At 36.2% G+C, this 25,502-nt stretch overlaps 1 protein-coding gene across 1 annotated transcript in view; it reads right to left on the bottom strand.

Moving 5' to 3' along the window:
• Positions 1-3,621: 3,621 nt before the first annotated feature.
• The window catches only part of OPRM1 (opioid receptor mu 1), a 34,330-nt gene continuing 12,449 nt past the window's right edge, over positions 3,622-25,502 (bottom strand). The window contains exons 2-3 of the mRNA XM_053460014.1: positions 6,835-7,187; positions 3,622-4,741 (exon numbers count right to left, since the gene is read on the bottom strand). Coding sequence (XP_053315989.1) covers positions 4,215-4,741; positions 6,835-7,187 — 880 coding nt within the window. The 3' untranslated portion in view covers positions 3,622-4,214. The remainder of the gene's footprint in view (positions 4,742-6,834; positions 7,188-25,502) is intronic.

Below are 25,502 nucleotides of genomic sequence, written 5' to 3'. Positions count from 1 at the left end.
ATATTTTGTCATGGAGGTGATTATAAAGACACGTTTTAGCAAAACCGAAAAAAGGGGAGGAAAAAAAAGCATTTTTATTTATTTAAAGGTGCTGTTACACCAACTCTGGTTAAATTAACACTTGTATAACTAATTGCTGGTTAAATGAACACTGTTTTAACTGATTGCTGCTTTATAAACACAATTCCTAGTACTGATGAGTTCTCAAACCTTTTTAGCTATGCATTTTCATCCATGTAACAGTTTGTCTTATTTAAATATTTATATTTGTAATGTAACACAAAAATAAGCACTGAAAGGTTGTTGCCATAAAAACTGAAAGCGCTTCTTGTGTTTTTATGTGATTAAACATTCAGTGGAAAGAATAAGACAGAGAAAATAAGGCTTATTTGATTATCATTTTAGACAACAAAAATGTTGTCTAAATGCAACAGCACCTTTAAAAGATTATGAAAGGATGTATTATAGACATGTTTATTTATGTTTATGTTCTGTTGATTAATGCAATGTATATTTGCTGCGAGTCCTATCAAGCTAACATTAAATTGACTTTAAACCTATCTTTTAGTTACTAAAATATTATTATTAGTATGTCCAAACACGAATGACAAGAAAAAGTCATTTTTAATTATAAACCGCAAATAGTAAAGCAGTATTTGTGTGTGTTTGCCATTGAAGCAGAAACTCCTGCAAGATTTACAGGGTGTTTATATAATTAGAAACATATTCAACAATAATAATTAAAAAAATGTTTAAATTCAATGATATGAAGGTATTGTTCAATAGCAATATGCTTTGTAACGAATAATTTAGTATGAGCAATGACCATGCTTGTTAAAATTATCTACAAATTGTATAGCTATTGTTATTAAAAAATATATTTTCTTATGCTGTCCCAACAAATCATAAAACGCAAAATGGAATTGTTAAGCATTTTCTAATTTGTGATCACAACCACTTACAATGAATCCTAGCATCAACAGATCACATATAGATTAAGGCATACGATTAATATCATATTAGAAAGTCATGCTGTCATCAGGTTTGTGACTTTAAATGGTGAAGTTATGTAGCCAGGCATTCGACAAACATATAACAGCCTTTATTGTTTCATTAACCAGTAATCCACAGTTCGTTTGTTCTCTCGTGAAAACATAGCCGCAGGCGCTGTGTTATTGGCAACTGTTCTGTGCTGAGGTTATACATTGCTTCATTACTACAGAGATCAATACATTGTAGCATCCCTGTCAGTCCTACCTAAGGATAAAGCTTACACAATGCCTGCACGAGTAGTTTCTAAACAGCCTACTGACAAAGGATAAGTTTAATTAAGTGAACTGGCATCATGTTATTGTGTGTTTAACCCCTTAATGACAAAGCCCGTACATGTACGGGCTCAAAATGCATTGTTTTCAATGGGTTTAGGGACCGCCCATTGTCCTTAAGGGGTTAAATCCTGTGCTCTGTAGAGTATTATTATGCTTTAACCGTGAGTATGTATCACTTTCCCAAAGTTCAATACATAGTGCTGTTTCCCCTTATCTGTTTTTGCCAACTTTAAAAACGACCGTATATTTTAAAATATATCCATCTCTTATGTACAATATGCGTTTTCCTTTGTTTTAGAAGGTTGTGCTATTGGACTGCAAACAATTTTACTGATTAAAAAATCCCAAAAGATATGATGATAGGAGTTTTAATAAACTAATAACTTGAATCAATTAATTGAATAATTGTAAATTATATGTAGATGACAGGTTCTCCTCTAATACTGTAACTATACCACGTGTCTGTCATTTGTATTTCCACTAAAGCTGTTACGTATGCTACAGGTCAACAGTAGTGCAGCCACCAGCATTTTGTTGGTAGTCTCATTCTTTGTAGAGTATGCTTGCATGTGAATGTACGTATTTTTTTTTTATGCATGCATGTTTGTTAGAAAGTATATGTATTTACATATGTGTGTAAAAGTAGAACTTCCTTCACCAGAAGTGGTAGATAGAAATGATGGAATTAAAACATGCATGGAATAGTTATAAGACTAGCCTGAATCTGGGATGGGCTTTAAATTGCATGAGAGTCTTAGTGGGTTAAAAGACTTAGCTCCTTGGTAAGCAATAAAGCCATGTAAAATTGGGGTACTTTGACGTAGTGGCAGCCTAAGCCATATATGGCCATATAGTGTGATGGAATCCCCAAAACTTATGGCTCAGTCTTTGTATCCGGAAGAACGGGCAGACTAGATGGCCTGAATTATATTTCTATGTATGCCCAAGGGAGAATGTGTGTACGTGTATCGTTATACTGGCTGTGAATATTAATGCTGGCTGTGGCCAAAAAACAAATATCCCCCGAGAACAGCTTGTAGGGGTATATCTTAATACCGGCAGACTGGATTGTGTAGGTCAATACAAACATCTTATATTGAATTATTTGGTCCATAACTACAGACTTTTTGCAAACTGGCATATTTTAGTGAAACAAATCTACCGGTAGTTAATGATATGCTTAATTGTGTCATAAGTGTAAAATAATAGAATGACAAACACAGACACAAGTAATTAAATATAGAATGATTCCCAATGTAATTTTGGGGAAAAATCTATACAATACCGCCGGCTGCAATTGTGTTTAAATGTAATATAAGCTATGTATGGTGTCAAGGTGGTGTTTTAAAGCCACCTCATAAAGCAGGATGTAATGGATAGAGTAATGTGTTGTAGCATACTGTATGTTACAACATGAATGATATCAATGATACCGGACTGGTGGACCATAAAATACTAGCATACTATGTGAACTGTCTCCCCTGGATCCACCATTTTTCTTGCAATTTCTCACAAAAATGAAATATAATATAATAATGTTAGTTTTTTTGTTGTTGTAAATGAGAATATTCTAAATGTGAAATGTATATCTGATATCTCTCACAAAGCCAAATGATGGTACAAAATTGGGACGTGTGATGCTTTATTCTTTACAATTCACCCCTGTTATAAGCATTCATGGAATACTAGATTTTCTTTAATACGCCTTAAAGTTACCATAAGTCGTTTTCAGAGAAAAAGAAGTTTGCCAGCCAACAAAAAGTATACAAAAAATATGCATGTTATAGAAATATTTTGAGACATTATAATATCGGGCCTCTAGCTTGTGCATGCCCTCTGAGTCGAACCGCTTCAGACTTTCTGGTGTCATCATGTGAAAAATGGAAGAGTAGATGTGGTAAATGATGGAGGAAAGTATTATATAATAGTTACTTGGTTGTCAGATGTCATTAAACAAGAGACCTTAACCACACAGCAACTTCTAGTTGATTACTACTGTCTTCGTTTAGACTAGTTTACACTACAAATCCTTGGAAAAATATCTCTTGAGAATATATAATTTTTGTCAGGGATTTACCATTTGCTATACTTGACAGAAACAATTGACCTATAATAAATCCCCATTTTTGTGTTTTCCTGACTCTGGGAAAATGATTAAAATCCTTGAACGTATTGTTTTCTTTGAAAAATATGGCTTTGTTTTTCTAGGTTGTGAACAATCATACATTAACTCGAATTCTAGAGAAAACTTTATTGGATACATAATATCTGTTATTGCCTTCTACTGGCTTTTTATCACTTCTCAATATTTCCTGTAGGTTTATTATGAAAGAGAAAGGCAATTATGAACCTATATACAGTTTAGGGCAGAAATAACAGGTTATAGAAATAATTGTAATCTTATTTACAGTCCACCTCTGGTCTCCAATAGAGAGTAAGTACAACTAAGATACCTTGTTCAGTTAATAATATATAACCTTATTTCTCATAATTCCTTCAGAATACTTTTACAGCTTTAACATTTTCACTTCTTTTTCTTAAAACAATGTTGTTTCAGGTTCAACCAGGATAACATTATGTACACATTATGTACACATTGCCATATGGCTCTTCAAATTAGTGATTATTTACAATTGTACAAACTCTTATTATATGAGTAAAAGCCAACGCAAATTGCTATCTTTAATAACCTGTCAACCCTGAACACCAATATTTTCCTCTCCAGTTTGTGCTGTAGCATACTTTTTGCTATGCACAAACAGAACCATTTTCCGTGTTCCAAATTCCAACAGAGAATTATAGCCCTGTGGTTATTTGAGTAACTTCTGATGTCATGTCATCTCTTGCAGGAACCCCTGAATCCAGACATGACATTTCCACTGCTAGTCATACCTGATGGTTAGTCCTATCCACAGTATTGGCAGTGGACACATGGTCACGTGTGTTGTGACGCATACGGGTAGAGTTCTGTTGCTCGATATTTGAAGAAGTAGGGATGCAAAATTCTCTGAAGCATCTCTTGAAGTTTTCATCAAGAAAGGCATAGAGGACTGGATTAAGACAGCTATTGGTGTAACCTAAAGCAATACATACATGCCAGGTCACTGTCTGAAAGAGAGAAGGAGGGACATTGATCAAAGCTTTGATGATAACGTAAATGTGAATAGGAGTCCAACAGACAATAAACACTGCAACAACAACAAGAACCATCCGTGTGATTCTTCTTAGGTTTCTGTCCTTTTCCTTGGATCCAGACAGCATACGAACACTTTTGAGTCGTAGAATCATCATCCCGTAGCATACTGTTATGATCAGCACTGGCATTATAAATGCAAATATGAAAACACATATTTTCAGGAGATTGTCCCAGTACCATGAAGGATGTGGAAATAGCAGAGCGCAGTCGGTAGATCCTAGAATTAATTTAAAAGACAGTTATACATTTGTTTTGCAACAACGATCCTCCCTTGTACATTTATGAGTACCAGATAATACCACCCAGACAATCATTTGTATTTATAAGCTCTATGTTTAAGGCTGAAAATGTTTTTGTTCCATAATGAAATTACTACAAAACTGGTCTGTCTATATTGTAAAATGTAATTTGTGGCTGCCACAATATTATTAAGATATAGAAACAGAAGTTGATGGCAGATAAGAATCATTTGGCCCATCAGTGTCAAAATGTGGATAAATCCCTGAGTTTGGGGAAATTTGCTTTACTATTTTTAATTTCCTTGTTTTTTATCTCTCTACTTTCCTCAAAATAACCTCTGTATAGATATATTGGGGGCACAAAAATGTTTTACCCCTCTCGCTCAGCTGCTTCTGTAAAGTCAGAACTGACACATTTAATGTAATGATGTTTGGGGGGCAAAGGTATCTCGGATGACCTGTTTGGGCCTGAAATGGCACTGTCAAGCTATTTGGGGGCAAAGCTGGCACTGTGGGAAGTGAGTGACATGTTACATGGTAAAGTCGGGGGCCAAAAGAGGTGGAGTAGAAAATGGGGTTATGTTTGTTAAGGGGAGGAGTTAGCAATATTGCCACAACCACCTGGGGGGCCAAATTCTTTTTTTAGCGATGTGCCTATACCATACATGTTTAAATTCCATCATTGTTTTAGCCCCACCACTTCTAATGGAAAGCTGTTCTACATATCTATAATCTACCTGCTAATCTTCCTTACAGTGTATCTAAACCTCCAACCCTCTAGTTTTAGAATATAACTTCTTGTTCTAACATTTTTGTTTGGAATATATGTCCCCCTTGTACTTTGCTGTACATTTTAGGATCCCCAAGTCTTTCCTGATATTTTTTATTATCCTGCAAACCATTATAAGGTAATAGTTTAATAAAAGCCAATCCTGGTCCCATGGTGTTCATTTAAAGTACATTTATTGTATACCGAGTAATGCTAGGCATTTAGGGTCACTAATAAAAGTGAAAAGCATATTACTGTCAAGCTAATTTACTGTTAAAAAGATTATTTTTAAAAATTACAGCAATCAATAAAACTGGCATAATTATCAAATGGAGAATACTATCTTAGTTTCACTATTATCTCATCATTTTTAAAATTATTATTATTACTACTAAAATCTTTAAGCTTAACATTTGTTGCAGAAATATATTCTCTTCAGATGTAAAACTCAGGGTTGCAATGCACAATACCTGCCTTGCAAAAAAATAATTATCAACAATTGTACATTTTCAAAAATTATTTATCACATTGAAACGAACACCATTACTAAATCCAGCAAGTATATTTTGTTTAATTTAATATTCTTTTTTCTAGCTTTGACATCACATCTGCTTCTACCAAAAGACATCCAAAATGTCTCTTAATTTCTTATGTTCCATCAGAGGAGAGTTGATTGTAATGATAATCTTGTCTTGAAAAAGTTAATACACTTCCTGTGTTCTGTGTGCGTTGTTTTAGAATTACAGCACAATAATTTTACCTTCCATCCACATGGATAATCTGTACTGTTTTTTTCCATGGGCACCTGAAAACAAGAGTAGCAAATAAAGCAGCAAAATGGCAGCTCTCATTCAGGCACCTCTGGACTCTTTTCAGTAATTTTGTATGTTGTAACTGTCTCGTTCTTTTAGGTTAGGTGGGTGGTACACAATTTTTTATCTCACCAGCCTAAAAGGTTGGGTCTTCGAATTAAGCACTATTTGTTTATTGTTTTTTCATATTTGCACCATTTTTTGCACAGTGCACATGGTTTTTTTGTATTATAATTTTAAATCACTATAGCGGGATACTGTTTTTAAAACCACCAAAAATACCATGGTGGGAGTGGATCCCCTAAAAGGCCTGTTTTACTTCTGGTTTTCAGGGGAAAGACCAAGAAGATCCAGCCCTCCTGCAGGCCTATTTAGCCCGGGGTGGGTAGTATGATATTATTGAACAAGTAATGAAATAAACATTCCATTGTAATTGTTATATAAATAAAAATATTAAATTAGGATTACGTTTATTGGATTCGGCACTCACCTCTTTCAGTTTTCGTAGTTGCCATGAACATCACTGGCAAACCAATAGCAGATGAAAGAATCCAGTTGCAAACATTAACAATCTTGGCATTTCTCGGTGTTCTGAAGTCAAGCGCTTTAACAGGATGGCAAACAGCTATATACCGGTCTACACTCATTGTGGTAAGGGTGAATATGCTTGTAAACATGTTATAATAGTCTATGGATATTACAATTTTACATACAATATTACCAAATGGCCATGTTCCCATAAGATAATTAACACTCTGAAATGGTAGAGTGCTTGTTGCAAGGGCATCTGCCAGGGCAAGATTAAAAATGTAGATGTTTGTGGCGGTCTTCATTTTGGTGTACCTATGAGAGAAAATGAATGGTGGGAGATTAGTATATGTTTACAATTATAAATATTGCTGTTTGTTAACACATGGAAATATAAACATTGCTGAAGTGGTCCCTGCGTCTTTGGATATTTTTGATGCTTTTTTGTAGAGTCTTCTTTTTAAATTTGAAAATAGATCTCTGAGGTCCTAAAATCTTATGTGACTCTATAACTTACTCTATAACGACTCTACTACAAAATGGTATCTCAGACTTAACTACTGTATGCATTTACAGACCTACAGATTTTTCTTACATTTCCAGGAAGCAAAAATCTTTATTAACACAGAACATTGTTTCCAATGTATCTTGACTCTTTTCCCATTTTTACATGGGATTCATTGTTTACACTTGCTTGTTATATATACATAGCTTTAAACACACTGGAGGTCAGCAATACATGTTTGTGGTGTATTCGCCAACCAGGGAATTTGCTGGTTAGCTGACCTTTCATACCCTTCCAATATACTGTGAATTATAAAGGGCCAACTCCAGTAAGCTTCTCCTATAATATGGCAGTGAGCGACCTTGTTTAATTCAGAGTAAAATCTTAAAGATGACCTTCAAATACCCCCCACAGGACTGTCTTTTTATGTATGTCTAGGGGCAGCATAAGCCTACTTGCAGGGGTCGGTCCTACATAATGTATACTAAGGTAATCCTAAACCAACGTGCAAGCTCCCATGTTAGTGAATATATCACATTATGTATTCTACCCACCAGCAGCTATTTTAATCTTAGATCTCACCTGTGTAGGCTAGTAATGTCTCTGGGCTTCCATATAGATCAGTTGAATTGCTGTATGACAGCAATTTTATGGTGGGAATAGAAGTGAATACAGCAACCAAAAAGTACACCTGTCATTGCTAAAATGGGCATGTGAAAATCACATACTCCAAAAAATTTGCAGTCATTAACCGCACTTCTTCCGAGACCATTACCATGAGAACTGAAGCCATTAGAACTTCTAATACGCGATTTAGCTTCCAGCTAGCTTTTAGAAAATAAATTCATGTATAGGAACATTTGAGTCTAAAGTGCTGGATTAATATCAATGACTGCAGTTGACTTGATCAGTCAATTTATGCATAGTTATCGATATAATGTAACATAACACTTTTTAGTGCAATAGAACAATGGATATACGTACGATTATGTCTAAGCAGAATGATCTACATGAAAAATAGAAAATGTGTTGACTTTGAAAGGAAGTGTAATGCAATACAATGCAATAAAATGCAAGGATAAAAAAAAACATCCTGAAAAATGTCCTCAAGTGCCTTAAGTTCATTTTAACGGTACTTGTGATATAAAGAGGATCATAGTTCTGTAAGGAACTGCAGCATCAGTATTTACGTGATGGCAAAAACCAGAGTCTAAAATAGCAGAAACTCGTGGGTAGGTGAGCATTTGTGTGAAACATACATATTTCAACCAAAGATCAATAACAAAAGGATATTTATAGGTATGGTGGTGGTTCCCATTTAAATAATGTGTTCAGAGATAAGCCATCCATCCTAAGTGCTTTATTTGCGATTAGTTAGAGTGCAAAGCCGTAGCTAGCTCCTTTTTCGCCCGAGGCAAGAATGGGAAATAGTGCCCCACAGCAATTATTTTTACAGAGGCTAATTTATTTACACTGCCCTTACACACTGCCTTTACACACACCTGCCCATAAACACACATATACACATACACTGCCCTTACACACAACTACCCATAAACACGCATATACGCATACACTGCCTTTACACATGACTGCCCATACACACTACCTTTACACACACCTGCAGATTAACACACATATACACTGCCCTTACACACACCTGCCTATAAACACGCATATACACATACACAGCCCATACACACTTCCTTACACATACCTGCACATAAACACACATATACACATGCACTGCCCTTACACACGACTGTCCATAAACATGCATATACACATACACTGCCCTTAAACACGACTGCCCTTCACTACGTTTAAATATACCTTCCCTTAAACACACATATACACATACACTGCCCTTCCACCCTGCCTTTACACACATCTGCCCATAAACACGCATATACACATACACTGCCCTTACACACGACTGCCCATACACACTGCCTTTACACATACCTGCCCACAGACACACATATACACATACACTGCCCTTACACACACCTGCCCATACACGCTGCCTTTACACACACCTGCCCATTAACACACATATACACATACACTGCCCTTACACACACCTGCCCATTAATATGCATATACACATACACTGCCCTTACACACGCTTGCCCATACACACTTCCTTTACACACACCTGCCCATAAACACATACACTGGCTTTACACACACCTGCCCATAAATACACATATACACATACACTGCCCTTACACATGACTGTCCACACACACACTGACTTTACACACACCTGCCCATAAAAACATACAATATTCACATATACTGCCTTTACATACACCTGCCTATAAACACACATACACTGTCTTTAAACTTATTTGATTCAGATGGTGTCAAGCGTGTGGGGTGGCAACCAGGTGAGGAGTACAAAGACAAGTGTGTCTTGCCTACAGTCAAGCATGGTGGTGGGAGTGTCGTGGTCTCGGCCTGCATCAGTGCTGCCGGCACTGGGGAGCTACAGTTTATTGAGGGAACCATGAATGCCAACATGTACTGTGACACACTGAAGCAGAGCATGATCCCTCCCTTCGGAGACTGGGCCTCAGGGCAGTATTCCAACATGATAACGACCCCAAGCACACCTCCAAGACCTAAATCCTACTGAGCATCTGTGGGGCATACTCAAACGGAAGGTGGGGGAGCGCAAGGTCTCTAACATCCACCAGCTTGTGATGTTGTCATGGAGGAGTGGAAGAGGACTCTAGTGGCATATGTTAGATATGTGCAAACAGGCCAAACACGATTCGGACACATTTTTAGGTTCACTTTTTGGCCCATTCATTTTTAGGTTGCCCATTCGGTTTGGATGAGAATTGGGTGGCGTTTTTAATTCACTCTTACTCTCTCTTACTCTCATGCACTCTCACACCAACTCTGGTTCTCTCCCACCCTCTCTAAATATTTCCCTACTTTCTCTGCCGACCACTTTCTTTTCTGACGACCACCTTTGCTTCTGATGACCACTTCCACTTTTGCATCTTCTTGTTCTTTGTCTTATATCTTCTCTTTCATCTTCTCTGTTTTTATATTTTATCTTCCTCAGAAATGGAAGTGGTTGGCTGAAGCCAAAGTGGTCAGCAAAGAAGGTAGGGAAACATTTAGAGAGCATGAGAGAGAGAGTGAACGAGAATAAGAGTGTGAGAGAGTGAGTTATATATATATATATATATATATATATATATATATATATATATATATATATATATAAATATACAGTCTTTTTTCACACGACTCTACAGGCCTCAGTTAGCATAGTAAATGTTTAAGTTCATGACAGTACAAAAAAAGTAGAAAAAGACTTTGATTTGTTATGAAGGGTTGTCATGAGGAAGCCTCATCTCTCTAAAAAGAACATGGCAGCATGGCTTAGATTTGCATCTGAGCAAACCACAAGACTTTTGGAGTGGACAAGACCATTTGGCATAAACCAAACACTGCATGTCAGCACAAATACACCATACCAACTGTCAACCACGGTGCTTGAGAGGTGATGATTTGGCTTGTACTGCAGCCACAGGACCTGGGTACCTTGCGGTCAATGAGTCGATCATGAAATCCTCTGTATACCAAAGTATTCTAGTGTCAAATGTAAGACCATCTGTCCGACAGCTAAAGCTTGGCCGAAATTGGGTCTTTTAACATGATAATGACCCCAAGCATTCCAGCAAATCTACAATAGAATAGCTGAAAAAGAAATAAATCAAGTTGTTGCAGTGGTCCAGCCAAAGTCCAAACCTCAATGAACTGAAGCAACATTGTAAAGAAGAATGGGCCAAAATTACTTCAAAACGATGTGAGAGACTGATAAAGTCACACTGAAAACAATGACTTCAATGTATTGAAATATATTACATCTAGTATTTAATAACCAACTAACCACTAATAGGCAATAATTTCATATAACTTTAACAGTCCTAACAGAAAAAGCTTCTTGCAGCTGTGTTCTAGGGAATGGATCTGGATGTTTTTTTCCTATTGGAGAAAAAAAGCACATGCAGGCTGTTTAGGGGCAGAAGTGGCACGAGCAGGCTGTTTAGGAGTAGCGGTGAGGAGGCACAGGCAGGTTGTTCCAGGAGTAGCGGTGGCACAGGCAGTGTCACGCTCTACCCAGGCTGCGGAGCTGCATGTCTTTTGTTTCCCTGTCTTGCTGTGGTCCATTTCTACATTTCTGTATGTTCTGTCCTGAACCTCTGATTCCTTTATTCCAGTCTTTCTCTTTGCTTCAGCTCTGTTTCCTTATAAGGTGTGCCCCAACCAGTTTCAGTCAGCAGTCTAAAGGGATGTCTCAGTGCTATGTGTTTGGATTTCATGTTTGGTTTGTTTAGAATTTAGCGTTAGGACCCACCGTCATTGGAGTACTTTGGCGTAGTGGTGGGCTAAGCATACTATGGCCATAAGATGTGATGGAATCTCCAATAGTTATCAAATAGTTCTAGGCTAGTTTCTGTATTTATGTGTGTCTGTGATGTAATCTGTGGGGTGTCCTGCCCTGTCCCGTCGTGTATCCCCGGTAGAGGGGTGTCCTGTCTTGTATCCTCAGTAGAAAGGTGTCCTGTCTTGTAACCCTGGTAGAGGGGTGTCCTGTCTTGTAACCCCGGTAGAGGGGTGTCCTGTCTTGTAACCCCGATAGAGGGGTATCCTGTCTTGTATCCCCGGCAGCGGGGTCTCCTGTCTTGTATCCCGGGCAGCGGGGTCTCCTGTCTTGTATCCCCGGCAGCGGGGTCTCCTGTCTTGTATCCCCGGCAGCGGGGTCTCCTGTCTTGTATCCCCGGCAGCGGGGTCTCCTGTCTTGTATCCCCGGCAGAGGGGTGTCCTGTCTTGTAGGCCCGGCAGAGGGGTGTCCTGTCTTGTTCCCTGTTGTGCCCTGTATTATGTATGTCTTGTGTGGTTATGTTTCTTGCTTGGTCTCTCTGTTCCTTGCTATGTCCCCCTTGCTCTCCCTGTCCTTTGCTCGCTCTGTCCCCCTTGCTTGTTATGTTTCTGCTATATTCTTTGCTTAGCTTCCGTACTCCCAGCCTGCAGCATCCTGCACGTGATTCTAGTGATATGTTTCATGCCTGCTCCAGGGTGCCTGCAGGATATCACTTTTTTTCATTTTAGACTGCATCTGCTGCTATGTCAGGGCGCTGGTATGTGGCTGCACAACCTAGGTGCTCAACACCCGGGTGAGTGCAGTCGCCCTGTACCAGGCCCCGTCCAACTGCACTGTGACTCCTGCACACAATCTTTGGGCGCGCTGGGTCAATGCAGTCATCTGTATGGACCCGGTTCTGTGACAGGCAGGTTGTTTTAGGGGCAGAGACCTACCATGTCAATGTCTGGCTCAGTCTATAGTGATGGAAGAAATGCTGTACCACCATCAATTTCTGGCTCAGTATATAGTGATATAGTTTTGAACTGACATACAGTTTACAAATTGGTGAAATAATTATCCTTGCCAACATTCATTTGTTTGCATTTTAAAGTGGGGGGGTGCCACATACAAGATTCCCCGGGTGCCAAATACCCTAGGTATACCCCTGATATATTCCTTGCAAAGATTATTGGAAAATTAATTACATATTAAAATTAGACTATACTATTTTGGTACCAAAATCCACATACATTTATATTGTATCATGATTTGTTTGGTTTATTTTAATATTTGTAATGAAATACTATTTCAGAAGTCATTAAATCATTCTCCTTGATTTTTCCCTTAGGAAAAAAAACACTGAGGTGGAAAAAAAAATCAACTCATGATTTAGGATCATTTAAATTTTTTCTCTAGGCATAGATATGTTCTTATGGATGGTTTTAATTTCTTTATATTAACATTTTCCTTAAACATTAAAATACATTATAATATTTTTTTAAGACGTTAAATCTTGGATTTGAAAACGCAATGTGTAATATATAACATGTATCAATGTTTGATGAGTACCTGCCACAGGCTCCTTTAAAATAACTCAAATTGAGTTAAAAAAATCCTTTGTAGACAAGATTTGGGACAGAAGTGTTGAATAAGCACATAAAAGCAAATCTGTATGTGAGTTTTGTTCCCAGCTCATGAATAGTAAAGTAATAGATTTTAATGGAGGCTTTCACATTTCAAATTCTATTGCCTCCTCTAAAATATTGTATAATTTAGATCTGTGATCAATATTAAAACCAAATGCAAATCAATTGTTTCAAACCACCCTTATTGAACATATTTTTCATAAGCACATTTATTTTTATTTATATTTGAGATGATGAGTTATGTAGTGCAAATGCAAGTGAGCAAAAATACATGTCGGCTTACTATAAAGCAATCTGTTACATTTCATAATTTAGATATTAATCTGTATATTTCTGTTTATTCTAAATCTAACATCTTGTTAACATAAATATGTACAAGAAGTAAAAATATAAACAAAATGTAATAAGCATCTAGAATAAAATATATGTGTTTCTTTGGAATAGTAGCTAGAGGGTATTCATTTAGTATCTATATTTTATTTAAACAAGTGGTTATTTTTTAAAACATTTTTTATTGTAAGAATAAAAGAGAAATCACAAGAATCTGTACAAGATATTTAATCAATACATCAGTACAAGATGATATTAATTGGGACTTTGTATTTATTTGTGTTATGTCTTTCAGCATCTGATAGTTACCCCCACTTACTTCTTTTGCAAAACCAACTAATATAAGAAAACCAAACATAAAACTAATGAGCTCCAGGGTGATTTGGGTTTACCCTAACCACTTGTTGGCCAAATACATACCAGTCACAAGGAAGAAAAAAAAGCATACCTGTTTGAATGTGTTTGTGATACAGATGATGCTTATAATCAACATATCTTCCAATGCAAGCCCTACAGTTTGCACTCTGTAGTCTTATCTAAGTATCAAAATGCTATTAGCATGCTGGGGATATGCCTGCTACTGCTGGCATCTCATTTATGTACTTAATAAATCTAGTGCAACCGACCAATAACCAACAGTGTCCCCCAACTACCTTTTTTTGTGCAGCCTCAATGTGACTATGATTTATCGTCCGTCAGAGCAGATTTTACCAATCTTTTACCATGTTCTAAAAATATTTAGAACATGGGGCCAGGACTGCTCATTATGCTATTAATAGCTTAATATTTTTTAAAACAATTACTATATAGCAGAAGTCGGTGATTATCTGCTGTTAAGAGAAGATCTAATTACTTTACACTACTTTGCTGTAATTTGTATTCTTCTGCTCTGGTGTTTCTGAAGGTCAAATGTATTTTAGCTGTTATGTTGAAGAGTGCTTATCTATAGTTGTTTGCATCAATCAGACCAGCTTGGTGCTTTAATAATGCAGTGTAGCTTTAGACATTTTTGTATGGTATCTTTTTAGATTAAGTAGCTTTAAGGCATATTTTGGTGGTATATGAAGTAAGGATCCAAAATAGTAAATTTAAAAAACATGTCATAAGATACATACTGATCAGTGCTTAGTCGAAAGATAGGGACATCTGACATAGAGCAAGTCCTATGGAAAAATGTTTTTCTTTGAGTACTAAATATACTGTATACAATAATGAATGAATAAGAATTTTATCTTTTCACTTTTATCCATTAACTTTATTTGCTCGTCTGGCAGTGATCATTCTAGTCATTGAGTAATATTTGGGTTATATTCTTTATGCCACAGTGAGGTGACATAGAAACACAAAATTGGATGGCATATAAAAAGCATTCGGGCAGTCTAGTCTGCTTGTTTTTTTTTTTACCTGCTTTAAAGACCAAAATTTTGATCTCGGCTTAGATTCGGCATAGTCATAACTAATGCATGTTTATATTACCTTACTGTGTTCAAGTTACTGTTGATGGCAAAACTAATTTAGACCTTAATATGCTAACAAAGTACATTTTCCTATAGACCTTTATTGGTCAGGCACATTTCTAGGATTAAAATAGTAAGCTACATTCACTAAACTTGGACTATTGGCAGCTAGCATTTAAGTGGACACTACAGCCATCATATGCACTTTAATACATATGATACATGAGTCGTCCCAAATGCATTTTCCCCTTTTCCCCACCCCCAGCTAAATGCCCTATCATGCTAAATACACTAATGATTTTGATGGGAGCACTTTCCTGCCATTCATTAAAAGCTTCAAGCAGCCAAACAGTGGCAAGAAATGTCGGATCATGGAGGAAGGGGGCAGTTGTCACGTTCTACCCCCCCAAAAAAAAGGAAAAACCCCAAACCCCAGAATGAAATACGAAAAATGGGGGAAATGTCAATGGGAGAAGGGGAAGTTCAAACCAATGGGTCCAGCAAAGTACAGGTGCAATGAAAAGGAGGACGAGCTTCAAACAGTCAGAGAAGTTCAAGCCAACAAATTAGCTCCAGGAACTCATCCCCCTCACAAACCAAAAGAAAAAACAAACAATAAGTAAGGGACCCAGGCAGCAAGAGATAAACAATCCCCAAAACTCAACACAAAAAAAAAAATATAACAATAAATAAATAAAACAACAAAATAAGAGTGGGTGCCACCGCAGAGCGGCAGAGACGACTCCTGCACCAATTAACCCCTAAACCACCAAGCGGATAAAGTCCCAACAGGAGCTGCCAGCTCCAAGTCCCGTCCCCCACCCAAACACAAAACACTGGAAGATTTAATAAGCCCCTCTACACACAGAAAACTCTCCCACTGATTTCAATCGAAGAGCTTCCCTGCTTCTTCAAATAACTGATCAAAGGCAATGGGCTGCACCTTCCCTTAAAAGTCTTCCATTAGTTCATATTCTGTAGGTTCAATTAACGCAAATTGAAGTACTTATAAACTAAAGTACTTTAATATGCATTATTTGTTCAGGAACACCAGAGTGTCTCTTTAAATAACCCCTTACTTTACTGATAACACTGAAAAACTAAAATCTACAAGCATTGCTAGTTTTAATAAGCCATGGCTCATGGCAATGTTGTTGTAGAAATGTATCTGTGTGGATATAGAAATAATAGCATATTTAATCATTCCATGCAATGCAATCACAGCTTATTTGTTAGAGATGAAAGTTTAAGATATGCATTTTTATAGAATATGTAAAAATGTTTTCTATAAAGCATCCCAATTATCCTACACTAAACAAACACACAAAATGATAAAACAATATGAGCTACATCATGCAGTAGCAAGAATTGGATTAATACTGTTTACGAGTCTGTCTGATTCAAGTTAAAGCACATTCGATTGACATATCTAAGGAAGGAAAAGTCCTGATGGAATCACAAAGAGATTATACTTTCGGGTCCTTTGGGGTTGCGTTCTTGTTTACAGTATAGAGTTATTTAAATAATACAATAAGATGGAATATTAAATGATCCCAAGACAGCAATTAAACCACTACATTAGTGACGGAACATTTCAGATAATGCTAACTTGGAAATTTAGAGTCATTGTTGAAACAATAATAGATATTACAGTAAATTGTAAGAAATAGCGGAATGCTTAATGGTTTCAACAAATGTAATTACTGTGTTGTTACAAAATAAAATATTCATTATTAAATTCAAAATCTTTATTTTGCAACAGATGCATGGTCTGTTTTAATTTCCATGGGGATGTAACTAAAAGCAAATGTATTATCTTTAAAATATTTTATTAATATTGTGCAGGCACATTCTGAGGGTCTGTGCAACAAGACAGAAAGTGTGGCAGGGGAGCTCATGTTTGTGAAGGTCTGTAAGGGGCCAAAGGATAACTGCAACAACGCTACAGTCATCCAAAATAATTTAATGCATATTATAGTTGAGTATCCCTTGCAACATGTGCTTGGTGGGCTTTATTAGAACCCACCCTATGCATTTATTCTCTTTCCTGCCCCAACACAATGGTTTGCCGGAAATGCATTTCCTGCTTACCAGTGCGCATGTGCACTATATTAACAGCCAGCAACAATTGGGCAGAATTGGAGAGAAGGGATGGTGCACTGCAGTTCTGGAGCTGCAACTTACTCAAAGGTAAACAACTCTTTATTGGTGTGTGTGTGTGTGTGGGGGGGGGGCATTAGAAAGTCCCTTTAATTCAAAGATTAAGGAACCCCATATTAGAACCCGGTAGAAAAAAAAGAACTGTGCTTAAATGAAGTTTCTGCATGTCATGGTCTGGTGTATTGGAGAAGCAGCACAGTGAAACCCAGGGAGTTCTCAACTATGAGAAATATGTGACGAATTTGCGCCAGTCGAAAAACTGGAAAAATAGAAGCTGGAAGAAAAAGACGGGAAGAGCAGTTACTAACACCAATGAGCGGTACCCAGTGCTCTAGAGAAACAGCAATCAATCACACTGATATTGTTCTGAGCGCTAGCACATGAAAATATGGACAGTTTATAAGAACCATAGGTTTTTAATTAACTATATTAAAAGTCAACAATATAAAGTCAATCTGTTACTCTAAAATATATAGTGTTTTAAAATTTTTCAATTTTCTGAGATTCCAAACAAAACCTAACACTCTTACACAGTAGACAATAACAGCTGTCCAGAGTAGCTGTAGTGGGCCCCTTGGAAATATGATGAACTGATAGACTCCTGGTATAGTAGGGTATAGCACCTGTGAAGGTAATGTACCGTAAACTGAAATTTGTAAAGTGGAGAAAAGGTGATATATTGTATATTTCTCAAAGACTTCTTGGGGATGAGAGAATTAGGGGCAGTATATATCACTCCAAAAAATGTACAAACAAGGTTTGTTGCTTCCAGCACAAGCTCAGCCATGATTTCCCCATTTTTTTCACTTCCATGTGTTGTGTGTTGTATGCTGGTTGTGTAGGCATTGAGATATTCTGACCAAAACTGAAGTGTGTTAAAACATGTACAGTTTAGGTCTTTCTTTATGAAAAAAGCAGCTGACATCACATCATATCAGCAAAAACAACAATTCCATAACACAGCATTTTTAAAACTTTGGGTTGTTTATGTATTCTGTGGATCTGTTACCACTTATAATAGGTCTGGGTTGTATTTTTTTAATACAAATGATCTAGTGCTAGTAAATAGTACTAATGGATAACAAACACTGTACAAAGGGACAACTTTAAATATTGCTGCGGTCCCAGTTTAATCCTAAAAGGATTACCAACTTTGAGTATTCAAAAAAGATAAATAAAGAGTTATTTTTTGGATACAGCTGAACAAGTCTCTCATATGGCTTTCATGATTTAAGTTAAATCTGGGTCCTCTCTATGCAGCTAATACTTTTTCACTTCATATAAACGCATGGACATTTCTGTGTGATTTGCTTAGTAGAACCAACTGTTCAATGATGCTGGTGATATGTCAGAAAGCCAAATCCCCCTTGACTGGCTAATGTCATTCCATTTAATTAGAATGTAAAAAAGGCGCTCACAGTTTCACGCTGATCCAATTTTATTTGAGCTACAAAGTTGGTAAAATGTATCCAGTCTGTGCAGCTTAAGCTTTGCAAACATTATATCAAGTTTGATTGTAGTGTTGACATATGACAAAATGAATGTGGTCATTATAAATGACGATTCTTTATTTTTTTTTGCAGTGATTTAGATTTCTGTCAGAAAATAAAATGACTGAAATAAGCAAGAGGTGTACCATGTTAGCTATAAAAAGAAAAAGGGCATATTTGGTAAATATTATACCTTTATTGGCTAAAGTACTATATCAGTGTAATAGATTTTTTTTGAGACTATTTGTGACTCTTCAGCCATTTTATATAATTATATAAATATTAATAAATGTTTCAATATGCCTGAAGAAGGGATCCAGGTAGTTTTGAAAGCTTGCAACCAATAAAGAAATTTCTTTTACGTTTTGCATTTATCATTGAATGGCAAGGGATCAGCAACTGTGGGGAGAAACCTGCTTAGCAAGCAGCTCATTTGAGTTGCTGCTTTTCATGTAAAAAAAAGTGCCTGCCTGCCTGCCGATAGCTGATCATTAGCTTGATCAGCTTGTCAGCATGCTGGAAAATCATCATACACAGGATCAAACACCAAGGACACCTCAAGCCCTTCACCTGTAACCGCTGTCTTGTAAATGAATTAAAAGAAGACAACATCATATAAAGGTGCATATATATATATATATTTATAAAATTAAATTTTTTTTCTGCAATAAAAGGATAAACACCTTTTGTTTTTGTGGACTCGATCCTCAGTCCCTTAGCCAGAGGGATAACTGTCATCAGAGCTTTATCGGTAGATTGGGTTTTTTTGGTCTATTCTGTAATTTGTTGGGGTATAGTCATCCACAAAACCACAAATATAGCACACTAAATAAATATTCACTACAATCCACAATACTTTTATCATGACATTTCTCTAGCTTAACATTTTCAAATATTCAAAAGGTGTTTTATTCATGAAATAATATGTTACTCTACTAATGCTCTAACTAAAACATTCATACATTTTATGTATTATTTTTGGTGTTTGATAATAGAAATATTGAATGTGTTAGGTAGCAATATACAATATATGTACACAGTCAATACAAGATGACTATTCAACAAATTAGCTGTTTTGAGAATTAGATAGTTATCTGTTTATATGGATTTTAGAAAATCAGGTTAAAACCCCCCCCAAAACTTTACTGTAATAAGTATGCTTTCTTCCTGCAGTTACAGTAATGCAAAAGAATAACACCGGATACAAATTTTATTTTGATTCTCCAAAAGAACAGGTTGAAACATGCATTTTTCTTAGATCTATGTCCCAAACATAATTTTCAATATGGAATGCTGTCTGTTTAGCACTCACTTTGTTAAAATCAAACCCCCAAATTTTGGACCCGTTTCGTTTAGGCAAAATATCTGTGTCTGCTCAAAAATAATTTCCAGTAGGATTGAATTAGTACTTAAAATGTTGGTTTTATATATATTTATTGTTTTATATAGCACCAACAAATTCCATAGCGCTGTACAATGGGTGGATGGGATATATATATATATATATATATATATATATATATATATATATATATATTTGTATATATATATATGTATATATATATATGTATATATATATATATATATATATATTTAGATATTTATATATATATATATATATATATATATGTAGATATTTATATGTAGAGTATTCTATCATCTAAAATTGGGCATTCAGAGTGTAGAATTGCTAAGAAAAATAATATATAAATGATGTCTGATAAATGATATAAGTTAAGTGGTGCAGATGAACATTATTTTTTCCTGTACAAACAATAAAATGGGTAAATGACAAAGGTGTAGAAACAGCTGTACCTAAAAATGTTGACAACCCTCTAGGGAAATTAAATGCATCAGAGTAAGTGGTCCTGAACACTAACTTCACTTGGCAAGCAATTATTCGGCTACTTTATGGGCCAAGGGGTGATCAGTAGTTTGTTGTGCACATTAATACATTAGCTGTAAGAATTGTTCTGTATTGAGATGGAGAATGAAACCATTTTAAACTAAACAACTGTATAAATGGATATAGTAATGATCATTCATTAATCCACTTGCTATATGGCATTTTTTACTTTACATATAGAAGCATTCAAAATGAAACAAATATATAAGTGAAATAATAATATATAACAAGTATTAGAACAAATAATGTTATACTACCGTTCAAAAGCTTGGGGTAACTCAGCTGCTTTTGTGGAAAACAAAAGCTGTGCTAACATAATTGCAGAAGGGTTTTCTAATGAAAACTTAAACTTGGATTAGCTAACACCACATGCAATTGAAACACAGCAGTGATAGTTGCTGAAAAGGGGCCCCTGTATGCCTTTATAGATATTACATTAAAAATTAGCCAGCTACAATAGTCATTTACAATATTCACAACGTCTACACTGTACTTGCTTTTCTTTCACAAAATGAGTGACCCCAAACTTTTGAATGACTTGTGTATTTGGAATAGTTTGATTTCTACTTTTACCAGAATTTGCCACTGCATTAATTCATACAAATGTCTGAAAATGAGGACGGACCCCAGCAAATCACATGAAAACAAAGCAGAGAGTTCATAATTTTTGTTTGCATTTTGTTACTTTTGTTTCTCTTACTCTATCACTCACTCTCTCAATGTCTCCCTACCTTCATTGCCGATCGTTTTCGTGTCTTTGTCCCTCTTTCTAGAGTTCTGCTTCTTCTTTTGCCTCTTCTTGTTCTTTTGCCTTCTTTCTTCGTCTGCTTTTCCCAGGTATCAGATCTGTTAACTAGGCCTCAAAATGAGGGATAGGACATCTGTACATAGTGGAAGCATTTCTGCACCTCTCTTTCTTTCGCTAATCCTTCTGCAATATTCTAGCTGTTTGGAGTACTTCCACAAAAAGAGAGGCCAAGGCACGCACCAGACAGAAATTAATTGTGATGAAATGTAAATATGGTTTGCACTATATATGAGGATTGCTGTTAATTCCTTATTTAGTACTTGTGATAGGTTTTTTTATTTGGCATTGGATCAAACTCGTTACGTCATTTTAGTATGTTCATAGTGAATTAATGAAAAAATCTGTATGAAATAAGTTTTAAGATGGCCATATTAAAGAAACGGGACTAATTAAAAAGCAGGAAAGAATAAAATAGGAGCAAAATATCCATTTCACTTCTTTTATTTTGTGCTAAACCTGGATTTCTCAAGCTAGGTCAAAACCCAGCACTCATTGTGGACATTGCTACTGTCACCAGTTCTTTTCTCGTTCCACATGCGTGGAAATTGGGTACTGGGTCATGGGAAAACTGTGCTAAATTACTGTATATATTTGTATAAATGGTAAAGACTATAAGTTTTTATTTTATGTTGTGGGAATAATTATAGGTACTATTTGCTATAGGAAGAAAGCAAATGGAATTTCACACCGAACCATAAGCATAAATGAAAATAGGATTTGATACAGATATTTTAATAATTTCATCAAAGAGAATTACAGCAAAAGCAGTAACAAGATTCCATATGGGTCATAAAAAACCCAAATCAGTTAGACAGCTGTTGGCATTGTTTAGCAGACTAACCTAATTGTAGCACATTTGGCTACAATTTTTGCAATAGAGAGTAACATAAATTGTCAGGATTGAGTCTTTTGCTTCTACAACTCAAGATAACATATTCTTTCTTATAAAACATTTTTTGGCATTATAGTAGGTATAGTCCTTCATACAGTCTGGCTAGAATATTTAATGATTTATTAATAAATGAAAACATTTCAATGAAAAACCAGTGTAATAAAATTTTGCCTTCGAGAATCGAGTAATATTTTACAGCCGAATCGACTAGACAAACATCCTAACTCCGTATGATACTAGCTGTTGTAAACATTACAACAGCCCAGCCTAATCACTGAGCCAGACCCTCTGATTAATAAAAGTCTATGGAGGAAAGGACTTAACCCCTTAACGACAATCCACGTACATGTACGGGGTTGCCGTGCAACGGGTTAACGACAATGCCCGTACATGTACGGGCTGCCGTTAAACAGCTGCATCGCCGCGATCGCGGCGTTTTCGCCGCGATCGGCGGCTTTGCAGCATCCACGGAAGCCTCCCAAGTGAGGCTGACCGTGGATCCGGGGAGGGCAGCCCTCGGCAGCCCTCCCCGGAAGAAAAATGGCCGCCGCCGCACCGATCATGAAAGATCGCGGCGGCGCCCGGCTAAAACAGCTTAGGAAGCGATCTGAATCGCTTCCTAAGCATAAATGGTGTTACTGACATGCCTCGATATCGAGGCATATCAGCAACACTAGCCCCCGACCCCCGATCACCTTGTGATTGCTCCGAAGAGCAACCACAAGTGCCATCCTGTGAATGACGTTGCCGTCATTCACAGGATGGCATTAACAATAGATCTGAGTTCAGAGAGTCTATCCAGACCCTCTTGTGAACTCTCGAGCTCCTCCTGCAGGTTGAATGCAGGTACTGCATCCAACCATGCAAGGTCAATGGAGCCCAGCTCACTAATGAGTGATTAATAAAAAAAAATGTAAAAAAATTTAAAAAAAATTTTTTTAAAAAATGTTTAAAAAAATAAAAATAATATGGTAACATAAAAATCCCCACTGTCACCAAAAAAAAAAAAAAATTAATAAGCAAGTCCTAAAATTCTTTATCTTTACAAAAATTCCAGCATGGAAAGAGTTAAAATATTGGCATTACAAATGCCCATAGGGTGTCTCGTATTAAAAAATGCATGAGTGGATGGGATAAATTGAATTGGCCGGGTTCAAAGGTGTCCCAAATATGGGACATGGGGGCAGTAGGATCAGATGTCTAAATGGCCAAAAAATACACACCTCACAAAGGCGGCCTTTTACCTCCCAAATAACCCAACAAACCCATGCATGTGGGGTATCACTGCGCTCAGGAGATGTTACTGAACACATATTGGGGTGTTGTTTGACAGGGACATATACCAGGAGCGATAATTTTATACCTGAAGTACAACGTGTGTGGAAAAAAATACAAAAAAATTTACTACCATAAAGTTTCACAAAGGCTGGTGGTAAAATTAGTGCATGGAAAGGGTTAAATTACCAGCATGTGAAATACCTTGGGGTGTCTAGTTTTTAAAAATATATGACTTGATGGGGTAAATTGCATTGGCCGGCTTCAAAGATACCCGAAATGGCACATGGGGGGAAGAATTACCAGATTTGGAAAAAAAGGTTTTGAAATAGCAAAACGCTACCTGTACTTATTGCCCCATAACGTGCAGAAAAAAGCAAAAAAACATAAAAACATTGGGTATTTCTAAACTCAGGACAAATAGTAGAATCTATTTAGCAGGTTTTTTCATTCGTTTTTGCAGATAAGTAAAAGTTTTTTGTTTAAAAAGTGAGAAAAAGTAATTTTTTAACAAAAAATCCCCATATTTTATCATTTTTTTATAGTAAATTAGATGATATGATAAAATTAATGGTATCTAAAGAAAGCCCTGTTTGTCCTGAAAAAAACAATATATAATATGTGTGGGAGCACGAAATGAGAAAGAAGAAAATCACAGCTAAACACGAACACCGAAAAATGTTAAAATAGCCATTGTCCCACAATATACTACGAGTAATAACCCCTATTGTCCTTAAGGGGTTAATTAGCATTGCTATAAATCAACTTATTGTGGTATTTGAGCACCCAAAATATCACATGACTAACACCAGTGACAACATCTGTGTCTGCAAAGGTTTATTTGAACAAAATATGTTAAAACCATAGCATTTTGGCTATGCTACTGCATACAGCACTGCAGTTTATGATCAATGAGTTTGATTTTGCAAATGCTAAAATACACTGCAAATTTCCAAATTCACCACATAGCTATTACATTCAAGGCATAGCGCTACTAAATTTAAAGTTACGGTGTTAGTAATTGCAAGCTAATTTGAAAGATGTAGAATATAAGTGCACAGAAATTAGAAGTAATCTTTGAAGGTTACTATTAATAAGTATCCGTATGCTCAGAAATGCAAGTTGAAATGCATATCGATGTTCTTAGCAATTAAAAGAGAAATGTCATGTTACAGAATGTCTTTGACTTTGATTCTTACACCTATATACCTATGTTCTTTTCCACTAATTAATAGAAGAATCCCATACTATTACCTACCAGTATGCTACTGGATCACATTTTATATGTTTTTTTGTGATATTAATATTAACTTTCCAGCTGAACTGAATGAATGTAGAGTGGACAACCTGATAAATTAATTCACGTAGACAACAGGAAGTATCTAGCAACCTCCAGCGTGGGCTGGCAGTAGGATGGAACTTTTACTAAGCGATCATGAAAAATTAAAGAATATGTACATGTTATGATTAATAATGAAAGTCATAGTTTTCAGTGCAGGATTTAGTTATGACGTTATCCCTTAAATTACACAATGTTAGATTTAGAAGGTAGTTACTAGTAACATGCTCAGAAAGACTTTACAGAAATTACATTTTATGTATGATTCAAGATTCCTAAAGTCTGGGCACAAAAGCACCTCTCAATACATTGTTGAGACGGCAGGAAGTGCAGTTTGGCCAACAAAGGAAACCAAGTAACTGATATATGTGCAAAAGATAATTATGATTGGGCTACCAACTGAGACGATACATAAAATGGTTTTGTAGTTGC

The sequence above is a fragment of the Spea bombifrons genome, chromosome 3 (genome assembly GCF_027358695.1).
Source record: "Spea bombifrons isolate aSpeBom1 chromosome 3, aSpeBom1.2.pri, whole genome shotgun sequence".
NCBI classification, from domain to species: domain Eukaryota; kingdom Metazoa; phylum Chordata; class Amphibia; order Anura; family Pelobatidae; genus Spea; species Spea bombifrons.
The sequence above is the reverse complement of the archived record's forward strand: the minus strand, read 5'-3'. Positions and strand labels throughout refer to the sequence as shown.